Here is an 11848-nt window from a genome sequence, read left to right as displayed (position 1 = left end):
TCACGGGGTAGAGAGGTCGACTGTACTGGTACAGAATCCCCAGCCAATGGAACCATAAAAATCACATAACACACAAGACGAATTTTTTTCTTCAGCTAAGACAGCAAAAGATATGATTTATTGTTACATGTTACATTCAGCCACAACTGAGAATAGAACTAGTCCAGTATGTCAAAAGGTCCAGGGCAAAGGGCCAAAAGGGGCCGTTTTGATACGAGCAAAGTGGGTCTCTCAAAGGCGGTCGAGGCGATCAGAATGGCCATCGATGTTCCAGATCCACTGAGACAAATTCTAGACAGTAGGCAAGCAGTCCAACAATTTGTACCAGCGTCCCTGGCCTCTGGCGTCCCGTGTTTCTGCTCCTGTGGCTTCCATGGGTGTACAAGTTTACTTGGACCTCTGCCTCATCTTTCTTCTTTTGCGCTTCAGCCTGAAAACCAGACATAAGTATACACCTCCTGCCCACAAACCCGAGCTCAGTCTTTCCCTCCCATTTTACATCTAGACAATACAAGGGAGGAGTAAAATCAACAATACGATGCTACCGTCTTGTGTCCCAACTCCCGGCTTTGGCCAGTCAATGCTCATAACGTTTTTCACCTAAAGTTGTTTTAGATTTCTAAACCAAATGTTCCTCCCAAGTTTTATCCAAGGCGCGCTCCACTTCCCCCCTCCTGTACTGGAAATGTCTCAGCATACCTGCGCATTCGCTTCTTCCTCCACTGGCAACCGATCATAACCAGAGGCAGACAATAAAACAAGGTATCATTAGTTTTAGTAACAAGTTTAGGCAGGGATATGAAGAGCATTATATGAGTAACCACATCAACAATTTGGACTCCCACCCGGATCCCAGACGTAAAACCCAGAATCCCGCATGCGCTCTTCTACTCCCGCCCTCTCTCGCACTCCCAGCCTCTCTCACCACAGCACTTACCCACCACTTCCTTTGCTTCTCCCCAAACTATCCTTCCTCTCCCAACATATCTTGGGCACCCTTGAGAACCCAGCGATCCCGGAACGATGGCGGACTTCCCTTGCCAAGGTCTACCCCCACAATCGCCAATTCTTAACAGCCTCAGATCACTGCCAGGGACTGCTTACCTTCGCTCTCATGGCGCGGAGGTTTCTACGGGGAAAGAAAAAAAGTCTGCAGTTAGTTTGCTATAACGATGGTAACTGCAGAGATCAGATGTTAGTGGATTGTACTCGGAAACCGAACACAGCAGCACAGACACTCACCTCCGAAGATGGCGCTAAGGCCGAGAGAGGGCTAGAGGCCCGCCTACGGATATTTAATGGAACGCTCATTGTCGTCATTTCCGCTGTCTCGCCCTGCCCCTAGGGGCGGGGCTGCCCGAGGGGAGTAACAATGGGTTTCGGCCTTAGGTATCTGAGAAGTGATTGAATTAGGAAAGTTCTGTTGGAAAACAGTATTTTGAGTTTGAGTTACAAAATTCCCCTTTCCCCAGTTTTATTATGAGGATACTGTATTATTTAAATATGAGCACATATTTCCAATAAGAGACCTAGAGGTGCAAACGAGCAAAGGGCAGCTACTTCCGCCTTCCCTCTCATTGCTTCATGGGAGTTGCAGTTTGTTGGCGATATCCTCCATTTTACTATGGATAGGTGCAGATTGAACAAAAACTCCTGATTTGTTTTACTGGTTTACCTTATTTTCTAAACTAAATTGCTGCAGGGAGATTCGATCTTGGAACTTACAAAGGTCCTAAGATTTCAGAACATTGAAAGGATGTAAAGTGAGGAGTCGAGAAAGCTGTCATACTACAGAGAACTTTGTAACTATCGAAGATAAACTCTTTTCCTAGCCAAGTCCGGTCTTTCTCTACAATGCCTGAGGCAGATTATCACTATATTCCTGGCCACGATGCATCTTGTTCAGAAAATACTTAAGTGATTCTCCTTCTGCATAGGGTGAAGATCAAATCAATGGACAGAGGGGAAGCAAGATGAGCTACACGTTTCTTTAGGGCAAGAATGGTATTTGGTGGCAAGACAACTTCCCAGTCTCACGGTATGGTTAGGTCAGAAGTACCCGGAAAAGACACCCAAAGATTTGGCTACAGTTATGGATGAAAGAGAACTCTTCATCATACAGACTTCACCTTATTCACTGTAAGATACGGTACGGCTTGTTATAATCCCTTTTTTAGTGGTTTCTCTTTATAAAATTTCACTTTTTAGCTCTGGAAAAACAAGGTTTCTAAATTTAGGGCCCTTGTTCCAAGTGCCTAAGCGGTTCTAGTATTGTCACCAGCAGAAGGTAATGTGTTTGAAAACAAAAAACCCCAGGATTGTTTTTATATCAAATCCACTGGGATCTCACCTGTTGATTGCCCACTCTCTGTAAGTTCTCATGAAGGGATGTGTTCAGTTTCACTCAGCATAGTATCTTCAGGTCAGCAATGCCTCATGCGGAAGCAGCTCTAATACAAATTACCCATCCAATCTCAGGCTGGCCCTGAAAAATTGCATAACACTAAATGCATTCTTCCTGGCTTCCTAAATCAAGATAATCACTTGCATACAGTGTTCTTACTTTTTGCAGTAAACATTAATGTCCCGAACAGTGTCGGCAGCAAGGTTTATGTTTTTACGTCAGACAACTAAATCACAAACTCCCATAGAAAACGTACTCTTTTCAGAGAACCCAGGATTTATGTCCCCCCAACTCAAGGTATTCCTTGTTTTAGAAAGGTAAAATATGGCTATAGAAAACTGGTTCCAGGGACTTCCCTGGCAGTCCAGTGGTTAAGATTCCGTATGGGTTCAATCCCTGGTTGGGGAACTAAGATTCTGCATGCCAAACAAAACAAAACAAAACAAAACAGGTTCCAAATGATCACCACTTCAACTCACACTCTCCCACCGCCATCAAATAAGAGCAGCAAACAAAGACACATGATTATGAGCAAATCCAAATTTATTTTAACGCCATGTCATTTTCAATGTGTTTAAAAACCTTGTAAGTTAGCGGGAGCCCTAGTTCCCTGGGACAGCATGCCAGAGGTACTGAAATTCGTCAACTTTCTCTCCAAACCCCTAGCAATTCATCCAAGTCCACAGCTTCAGAAAGCCAGGAGTTTTGTCTCTTCAATCAGTCTGCTCCTCTGGTTCCAGGTCTTTCTTTCAAGAAAGGGAGGTCAAAATATTTCATACAGGGAACAAAACCACAGTGGAGCTTCCGACTCAGGTTTCTAAGATAGAGCAAGGGAGGAATCCCACTGACTCCAAAGAAATGGACATGGTTGAGATGGATTACTTCTTTACAGCCTTGTGGAGGGGGAAAAAAATGTCCTGCAGAACAAAATTGACTACAAAGATTTACAAATGAGGATCCATTTGATAGATGAGAATCCCTTGGTAAACGCAGGCTCCAGCTCCTAAAAATGGGAGGGGCCTGACTAGACAGCCTGGATCATAAAAGGAATCTGCCACATGTGAAGAAAAACAGTCTGAAGAATAGCTCCTCTATTTTGAGCCCTGATAAAATACTTGGGGAGAGTGGGACAAGAGAGAGGAACAAGCCCCAACAGATGGGAAAATGCTGACGCTGGAGTGGTATAAAAAAATTTCAGCTGAGTTTTTAGTGGTGGCGGCTACTTTAGCCTCTTCCCCGTTCTGTTGTAGGGTCATAAACCTCGACCAAGCAGAGAATAGTAGAAAAAGGCTAGAAAGAGGGGCTTGAAGACGATGGATTTTGACTCCTGATTTTATTATTCAATTTCTCTTTTCTATTTAAAGTAGTCTTCGATGGCTGGGAAGCCTGGCCTCCCAAGACCAGAGTCAGTTGGAGCTGGTTGTTGTTGGAAGGGGGCTGGGTTGGGGGACTGGGACGAGGACAGGGAGACCCCGCTCTGCTGGTGGTCCTGGGTGGAGAAGACGAACTGCATTTCACAGAGCCTGGGGTGTGGTGGGAAGGGGATGAGGCAGGAGTGGCAAGCTGGGGAGATGGGACCCACCTCAGTCCCCAGCTTCATTTTCTTCTAAAGTTTCCCCACTGGTGGCATTCTCTGCAGTCTTAGAGGCCTACATTCATGGAAAGGAGAGGGAGAAGACATGTCAGTTTCCAACAACTTAGGGTAGTGTCTGGGGGACCAAGGACAAAAATATCCTAATTCTCTAGGTCAGGGCTGAGACGGGGAGAAATAAGGACATACAGAAATCTATACACCCACCATGACCCAGGAAGGTGGAATACAGAGGGATCAGGTTCACCCTGCCAGAGAGGGATGACTGTAACGAACCTTCTTTTTTTTCTTTTTCTGGGTTTTCCGACTTGCCGAACTCTGGAGGAGGGCCTGGAACATATAGAAGAAGGAAAACAAATTTTGAGGAATGTGGAGCAAACACCAAGTGCTACTCTCAGCACTGTAGCTCTCTTCAGGACCTTCCCATCACTTATTCCTCACTCCCAAGACAAGTGCCACGTGCCCGCCCCTTTCCATCCCACACTAACCTTGAGCTCTGCATCCTGGACCTCCATCTCAGACTTATAAAGGTCAGGCTCAAAGGGACCACTGGTTATCCGCATGGGGCCATTGGGCATAAGCAAAACTGTAAATTTAAACTGGGCAACAAATTCACCTATGAGAGAAACGAAGTATTTTGATAAAATGTTCCCTTGTCATCCATCCTCTTTTCTGTGAGCTATAGGGAGGAGGGAACCATAATCAGGGGCTCCAAAGTACAACTCTCTTCTTAGAACTCACCCTCCTTCTCATAGAGAACATTAAATGGTTGTAGCAGTTCGTGTTTGGCGCACTCCACCACACCCATGCGGGCCTTCTTCTCATCTTCAAATGCTCTGGGGAGGGAGAGACAAATTCAGGTATCCTTATCTCCTTATCATGTCTTACCATTTTGCTCATGTTTTTAAATAACTCCTACCCTCAGGCAGAAATCATGCGTAGGATTGCTTTTTTACACTACCTTCTATGAGAGGGAGATGGCAGAGGGGAGAAGGCATGCACACAGGCTGGAGCTACAAGTCTAGGCAGGAAAGGAGAGAGAGGGAGGGAAAGGTGGGGGAAGGAAGAGTGCTCCTGGGGGCTTCCCTGGTGGCACAGAGGTTAAGAATCCGCCAGCCAATGCAGGGGACAAGGGTTCGAGCTCTGGGCCGGGAAGTTCCCACATGCCACGGAGCAACTAAGTCCTGGCACCACAACTACTGAGCCTGCGCTCTAGAGCTCGCGAGCCACAACTACTGAAGCCCACGTGACTACAGCCCGTGCTCCGCAACAAGAGAAGCCACCGCAATGAGAGGCCCGCGCAGCGCAACGAAGAGTAGCCCCCGCTCGCCGCAACTAGAGAAAGCACGCGTGCAAGGAAGACCCAACGCAGCCAAAAATAAATAAATAAAATAAATTAAAAATAAATAAATAAATAAAAGAGTGCTCCTGGGTGTGTGGTCTATGGGTCAGACTGGTTCCAAGCCCTGAGCTTGTAAGTGCAGTAGTACCTTAAAGTAAAAGGCATGGCATCAAAACGCCTTTCAACCTCACTGAAGAAGGCACGAGAAGTTTTCATTTTCAGGCCATACTGCTTAGAAGGGTCTCTTTTGTAAATGGTGGTTCTCTGTCCTGCATCCTTGGCCTAAAAAAGATCACATTTTGGTCTGGTGCTCTTGGAACACACCCTCAGCACCACCCCCCCACCCCGCTAGCTCTGGTAAACATTCCTCACCTTGCCCTCTCCTGAGCTGACGAGAACATCCACAGCATATACTTCATGTACCTCAAATTCAACTTTCTCATGGTCCTTCCTAAAAGGAACAGAAAGGGAACCATAAAGAGCAATAAATAATTCCTGGAGTTTAGAGTAGAAAGTAGATAAGATTAGCCTGAAAAAAAAAAAAAAGATTAGCCTGGAGTATGGAAGGATAAATTCATGACTAGTCTGGTATGACAGAAGGTACAGGGTGGCATACAGGGCACCTACTTCTGCTGGTCTGTGGGATTCTGGATAATGGTTTTCTCTCCATCGATGACATGCTGCTTCAATTGGTGTGACAGCATACCTGCAGATTGGACAAAGTCTATGGTACCACTCACCTAGAATCCCAAAAGGTTTCCAACCCACCCACCCAAGTAATGAGAGCAAAGTGCCTGGCTATGGAAACACAGGGCACTGAGGTTTTTGGCTTGGATTATGTCAGAGCCAAGATGGATCCTCAAGGGAGCAAAAGTCTTAATTCTGCAAAACCACTCATACTTAGACCCCCAACCCTACTATCTGAGGTCTCACCTTCTATTGGTGTGCAATTAAATGAGTGGGCAACTTTGTTCCAGGCTTCTGTCACTTGTGTGTTCTAGAAGTACAAGATCAAATAAAAGATAAGATACACGGGCTAGTAAGTTGTCTACCATGAGAACAAGAAGCATAAAAGAACTGAGAGGGCTTCCCTTGTGGCGCACTGGTTGAGAGTCCGCCTGCCAATGCAGGGGACACGGGTTCGTGCCCCGGTCCAGGAAGATCCCACATGCCGTGCAGCGGCTAGGCCCGTGAGCCGTGGCCGTTGAGCCTGCACGTCCGGAGCCTGTGCTCCGCAGTGGGAGAGGCCACAACAGTGAGAGGCCCGCGTACCACAAAAAAAAAAAAAAAAAAAAGAACTGAGAGATCTAATATCCTCAAGCAAGTGCAATGATTCGCATTGGTTTTTCATTTCATAGGCCCTATCATCCCTACAACCTAGAAATAACATTTGCATACCATTTTACAAAGCACTTTCACGAAGATGGTCTACTTAGATAATGATTCTCTAAGGTGAATAGTGCAGATCTACAACCCAATCTAGACGAGGAAACTGAGGCTCAGAAAGGTTACATGATTTGCCCAGGGTTAAACCAGTTAACCAAAAGAACCTGGTATAAACCCAGGTTTTCTGACCATAGTGTTTAGTCCATTATACCTGGAATTCTAACCTGTTGAAAGGGTATAGAAACTCTTTTTTACATGGATGATCTCAATCTTCACAGCCATGTGATAATAAGGCACAATTTAATTTTCCCCACTTTACAGATGAGGAAATTTGAACTTGAAGTTATTTAAAATCAGTATGGGGTGGCAACAGGGTGAGAATTCAGAAAGTCTAATGTCACAGCTAGACAACAGCCACTATATTAACAGTACCTTTCAGTGAAAAGACACAATATAAATAATGAAAAGACACAGTATATAAATAATAAAAATAATTAACGTGCAAAATAATAATAGCTGACACAAGGGCTTACTATGTGCCAAGTACTGTTCAAAGTGCTTTATGGTAGCTCTACGAAGTAGGTACCACTGTAAGAAACCTACAACAGAGGTTTAAGTAAAAATGATGCAATTAAGTTACAATGGGGACAAACTGATGAAAAGTGTAAAGAAGAGAGCACAGAAAAAAAGAGGATGCTTTAAGTATTGAACAGGTCTCTGAAATCTAAGCGTTAGAGAAAAATCTCCATTAATAGTCTAACACACTAAATTGTATGAATTCATGAGCAGTTTATGATCCCTGGGCTTCCTAATTTTGTCTTGCAAGGGGCTTTGGCCTCTTTGCCACCAATTTACTGGTACTATTATGATTTTTGTTTTATAAGCTTCTAAAATTGAGTTTTAAAACTGTGGTATCTGTGTTTTATTGTAAGCTCTCTATCTCAAATTATTTTGGGGAAAGATGCACATCCAAAATATGAAAAAGGATCTCTACAGGCTCCATGAGAAAGGGAACACATATCCCCTTACACCTAGCACGATACCATCTAAGGTAGGCACTCAGATTTAACTGCTCTTTGGTATTACTCTTTAATTCCTGCCTCTTCTCTTTCAGTATAGAATAGCTGTAGATGCCTAATGCATCTTTGGCTCTAACAAGCTTTGGAGTTGGACTCAACAGCTTACCTGGTTTCCAGGTTTGACCAGGCGTAGGGCAGCTTCAGCACAAAGGTGAGCTGCCTTAATGACATCTGCTTTCCGCCCTGTTACTTGGGTCCCCTGTAGATAAGGAAATGCAGTGAGTGCCTTCCTGGAAAGCTCTTTAACACAGCTGGTCTTTCAGTTAATATCTGTTTGTGTCCATTACGCAGCCAGTGGTCAGGAGAGAAAACACCCTTTCCTCTTTCATTTCTCTAGATACTCTCTCAAAACTTGCTTGGTGGTGGGGCTGGGGATAAGAAGCAAGCAGCAGTGCGCCCTCCTCCACTCCCCACTGGCTGAACAGCGTTCAAAGTGGTCCACCTACCAGAGCTACATCAACCACAAAAGTGTGAGCCACATTAGCGATGAAGCCATCCACATGGACCCCAAGGTCGCTGAAAGGCAAGAGCAGAGTACAGCATTAGCAACTGGCACTACTGTGAATGCTTAGGAAGAAGACAAGTGCTCTAAAATAGTTTAAGCTTACATTTTTACCAAGTCACCTTCCTTGAGAATATAGTCCTGGTCGCTCTTCAAAGGGGAGAAGTGACATACACAGTTATTTACTGAAATGCTGGTGGGAAAGGCAATACCTGTAAAGAGACAATCAGCCTTACTGCCTTGCTCACTCTCTTGGAGCCCTGTTGCCCCTCAGAAAGATGAGTGGATTTTCTTCAGGGTCTTGCTTAAGTTTGATCAATTTGGATTGGGTGGGAAACTGCTTGAATCTCCCCTGCCATTCCAAATTTCCAAATATCTCAACGAGTGCTGGGGTAGGGGTTGCATCATTACAATAAAACAAACAGGACTGAATAAGGGTCAAACTTAGGAAATTCGTGAGGGATTATTTTTACCTTTCTTCATTTCTTTTTCTTTTTTGAAAATCTTCCCTGTCTCTTCCATTATCATGGCATCACCTTTCTCACACAGGCTCAGTACCGACACACCTGAACAGGATGCTTCCACCAAAGACCGAAGTACCCCTGGGAACAGAACCCCGTATCAGTCCTGCATGTGTTGTCTAAGTTACCATCCAAGAAACACCTAGAAGTTGGACTTAGAGTTTCTAATATTCCCTAGTGCCATTGCTCAAAGGATGAAAGAGGGAATAAGTTTTGTCTCTTGCAATGTACCTCCCTATAATCTCGAAATCTCTACCTTCCTTTCCTGAAATAAAAAAGCCAACACTCCCTTTCCTCCCTTATATAGTGTGACAACTGGGTATGCACCATCTGTCTCCTTAGGCAAGGGAGACTTTCAAAGATGGTATCTGTGGTGTGGTAGGACAGGATTATGAACTTTAAGGGGGTTCTCACCAAGGTATCCAACATACATGCAAAGCAGCCTGGAGGAAATTTATAGGCGTCAGGGACAACAGGAAGATAGACATGCAATTGCTGACTCCAAGCTGATGCACCGTTAAATGCTACCTTCTTCCCTTCCCAGACACCCCAATTAAATGTTAGTAATCCCAATTTATGTAAACTTATTTCTTCAAATAACAAGTCAAGGAGACTTAAACTAAGATCCCTGAGCTTCAGCAAGCTCTGCTTTTAGCAGGTTTCAAAGAGGTATGAGACCCAAAAGAGTTTCAAACTGGTATCTGGAATCACAAGTGCCTCAGAAGTTATAAACTGCAAGAGGGAAAAAATTTTTTTTCTGATTCAGACCACTCCATGCCCATTATGTTATAAAGCATTGTTTTGTTCACCGGATACCCTCTCCGCGGCCCATCCTGGACTTCAGATTTGATTTCTGTGATCCAAGTTTTGGTGATTCTTTGGAAGTCTGAAAACCTCAGGTTTTCAGCCATAGGATCAAAGGCATCCTAAATGCCTATCTTTACTGTCAAAACCATTTAAAAGCCCAAAGACAAGCACTTTCTGTCCCCCTAACTGGGTTTTAAATTGGAAAAAGAGAAGTCAGAAAGTGAGACATCTGTCCAGAGTGGCAGGGGCAGCTACTGAGTAAGTCAGAGCACAGTCCTAATATTCTGAGATTCTAACATCAGTCCCCCCTTTAACAGTACTATTCACAGGTTTGCCTAGTTGGGGGGAGGACCTCAAAACACTCCTAAAGTTGTGAAACCCTTGAGAACAATCAAATTTGACGACTAACTAAAGCCATCTGCGCAGATTGGAGGTAGTGATGAATAACTTCGAGAACAGTGAGATACATCTCCAAGAGTTATGGGGTGCCCTCCAACGGTCCCTGAGCTGGCCCAAGAGTAGAAGGCGGCCCCCATCAAGGAAGGAGCTGAAGTAAAGAACGAAAAACTACAACAAAGCACGTGGTAGGGAAGCTGGTGTCAGGGACCACAGCGGAGAGAGCCGGCGATCCGCAGGGGACCTGGCAACACGTGCCGGCTAGGCTCCTGACGGCGGAGAGCCGCTACAAAATAGAGGGGCTCTTCCTTTTCGAGATGGCTTCGTTGCTGCCAAAATCAGAGACAGAGATCCGGACTGAAGGGTGAGGGGCAAGAGATACGCCTCGCCTCCTTACTAACCACCTAGGGCTGGAGCCGGCCGGAGGCCCAGCTCTCCGCCCCTCCCGGCCGCCCGCTCGCCCGCCCGCATCTCCAGAGACTCCAGCCCAGGCCTAGCCTCTCAGGTCCCAGGCGTGACACGGAGCCTCCCCACCACGCCACCTCCAGCAAACCTGCGCGGGGCCCTCACTAGCCCACACTGCATGACCCCACCGCTCCAGCCCCTCAGGGGCCAGCTCAACACCGTCCCCCTTGCCCCTCCCTCCCAGCCTCGATCTCCGGACCCCTGAGGCCGCACTCACGGTTGGCAATGTCGCCCCCCATCTTATACTTGGTCACGACCAGGTCCTCGGCGATAGTTTGCTCCTGCTGCTCGTCCTCGCCCGACATCTTCTCACCACCACCACCCCTGCAGCTTCGTTTCTCCTGAACCGCCGCCTCTGTCGCCCTTCCCAGCCACAGGCTGTAGCCACAGTCCCTTCGATCCGCGAGGAGAGCGCGAGCAAAAGCGCGAGCAAGCTAGGGAGCGGAGGGCGGGCGAGAGCGAGAAACTGCGAGCGCGCGGGCTGAGGCGCAGGGCACGCTGGGACAACGAGTCCCTCCTACCGCCAGGCTCTAGCCCCCCTCGCGGGCTATCAAACTACAATTCCCAGCCTGCCTTTCGCGTCCCTAAGCCAGGCCCTGGGGCCTTGCCCTCCGAGGGCCTCGCACGCCGGAATCGCCGAGCACGCTGGGAAGGGTCAGGCTCCGGCGGGAAGGCGGAGCCGTTGGAGAGCGTGAGTAGAAGCGTGGTCTCTCCCGGAAAAACCACAATCACCAGGAGCGCTGAGCGAGAACCCGTAATAGAGAGGGACGGGCTAAGGGAGAAGGGGCGGAGCTACGGCGGGGAAGTGTGTTTGGAGGCTGCGGGGCAGGGTGGAGCCGAACAGAGGCGAGTCGTGGAGATTGCGTTAAGGGCGCGTACGCCCTTCCCCGGATCCCTGGAGTGGCAGGAGGGACCGGCCCGGCCAGTCCGCTCGTCCTCAGGTGCTGCGAGAACGGGGAGGGGCAGAGCGGGTGTGGAAGGAGATCAGGAGTCTGTGCAGCAGGGGCTAACTGAGCAGCCAGACTTCTGAAGGATTATCCGTTTACAGCCTCCCAATCTAGAGACGGGACTCCCACTGAAGATGGCACTATTGTTTAACAACAGGCTTTGATGGCACCTAGGGGAAGTGTTCACGGAGATTTAAGAGAATGGGAGTTCTAAAACATTTGCGTTTTCAGTATTCCACCTCTTAGGGCTTTTTCTAACTTCCTAAACGTGTTGTTTTTGCTTGTTTTGTTATTCCCAGTTGGTTGCCCTGTAGATTCCTAGTAAAACCCTTAAGTGAGAAGGACTGTGCCCTATGCTGGTCTTAAGGGAATAAGGAAAAGTAGGGCTGGAGAAAGCTACATGGGGCC

General features: G+C 46.9%; 1 protein-coding gene across 3 annotated transcripts; it reads right to left on the bottom strand.

Annotated features, from left to right (window-relative positions):
* Positions 1 to 80: 80 nt before the first annotated feature.
* Positions 81 to 11049, bottom strand: PA2G4 (proliferation-associated 2G4). 3 transcript variants are annotated; one of them, XR_003432838.1, is made up of 16 exons: positions 10711 to 11049; positions 8778 to 8906; positions 8411 to 8516; positions 8249 to 8318; positions 7909 to 8001; positions 6271 to 6334; positions 5965 to 6043; positions 5710 to 5788; positions 5486 to 5619; positions 4737 to 4831; positions 4484 to 4611; positions 4272 to 4325; positions 3987 to 4053; positions 1105 to 2485; positions 700 to 722; positions 81 to 430 (listed from the first exon to the last, which is right to left on the bottom strand). XR_003432838.1 is itself a non-coding variant. In XM_027106634.1 (14 exons), the coding sequence occupies exons 1-13, from the start codon at positions 10796 to 10798 to the stop codon at positions 3988 to 3990; spliced, it is 1185 nt and encodes a 394-aa protein (XP_026962435.1). In that variant the 5' UTR covers positions 10799 to 11048; the 3' UTR covers positions 2930 to 3150; position 3987. The 3 variants fall into 3 exon arrangements, 2 of the variants coding, with proteins under 2 accessions (XP_026962435.1, XP_026962436.1); XM_027106634.1 differs by lacking the exons at positions 81 to 430; positions 700 to 722; positions 1105 to 2485 and adding an exon at positions 2930 to 3150 and having other exon boundaries at positions 10711 to 11048; XM_027106635.1 differs by lacking the exons at positions 81 to 430; positions 700 to 722; positions 1105 to 2485 and adding an exon at positions 2930 to 3146 and having other exon boundaries at positions 10711 to 11048.
* Between the last annotated feature and the right edge of the window lie 799 nt (positions 11050 to 11848).

This window comes from Aethalodelphis obliquidens, unplaced genomic scaffold, assembly GCF_003676395.1.
Source record: "Aethalodelphis obliquidens isolate GAN/ISIS:26980383/991018 unplaced genomic scaffold, ASM367639v1 scaffold8, whole genome shotgun sequence".
NCBI classification, from domain to species: domain Eukaryota; kingdom Metazoa; phylum Chordata; class Mammalia; order Artiodactyla; family Delphinidae; genus Aethalodelphis; species Aethalodelphis obliquidens.
The sequence above is the reverse complement of the archived record's forward strand: the minus strand, read 5'-3'. Positions and strand labels throughout refer to the sequence as shown.

Bases quoted from the DNA above. Each gene is read 5' to 3' on its own strand.
- PA2G4 (XM_027106634.1), bottom strand. From the start codon at position 10,798: ATGTCGGGCGAGGACGAGCAGCAGGAGCAAACTATCGCCGAGGACCTG. The intron at 8,319-8,410 runs GTAAGCTTAAAC...CTTGCCTTTCAG, and splicing joins GAAGGTGACTTGGTAAAAAT to CGACCTTGGGGTCCATGTGG. The intron at 5,789-5,964 runs GTAGGTGCCCTG...TGTTCCTTTTAG, and splicing joins AATCCCACAGACCAGCAGAA to GAAGGACCATGAGAAAGTTG.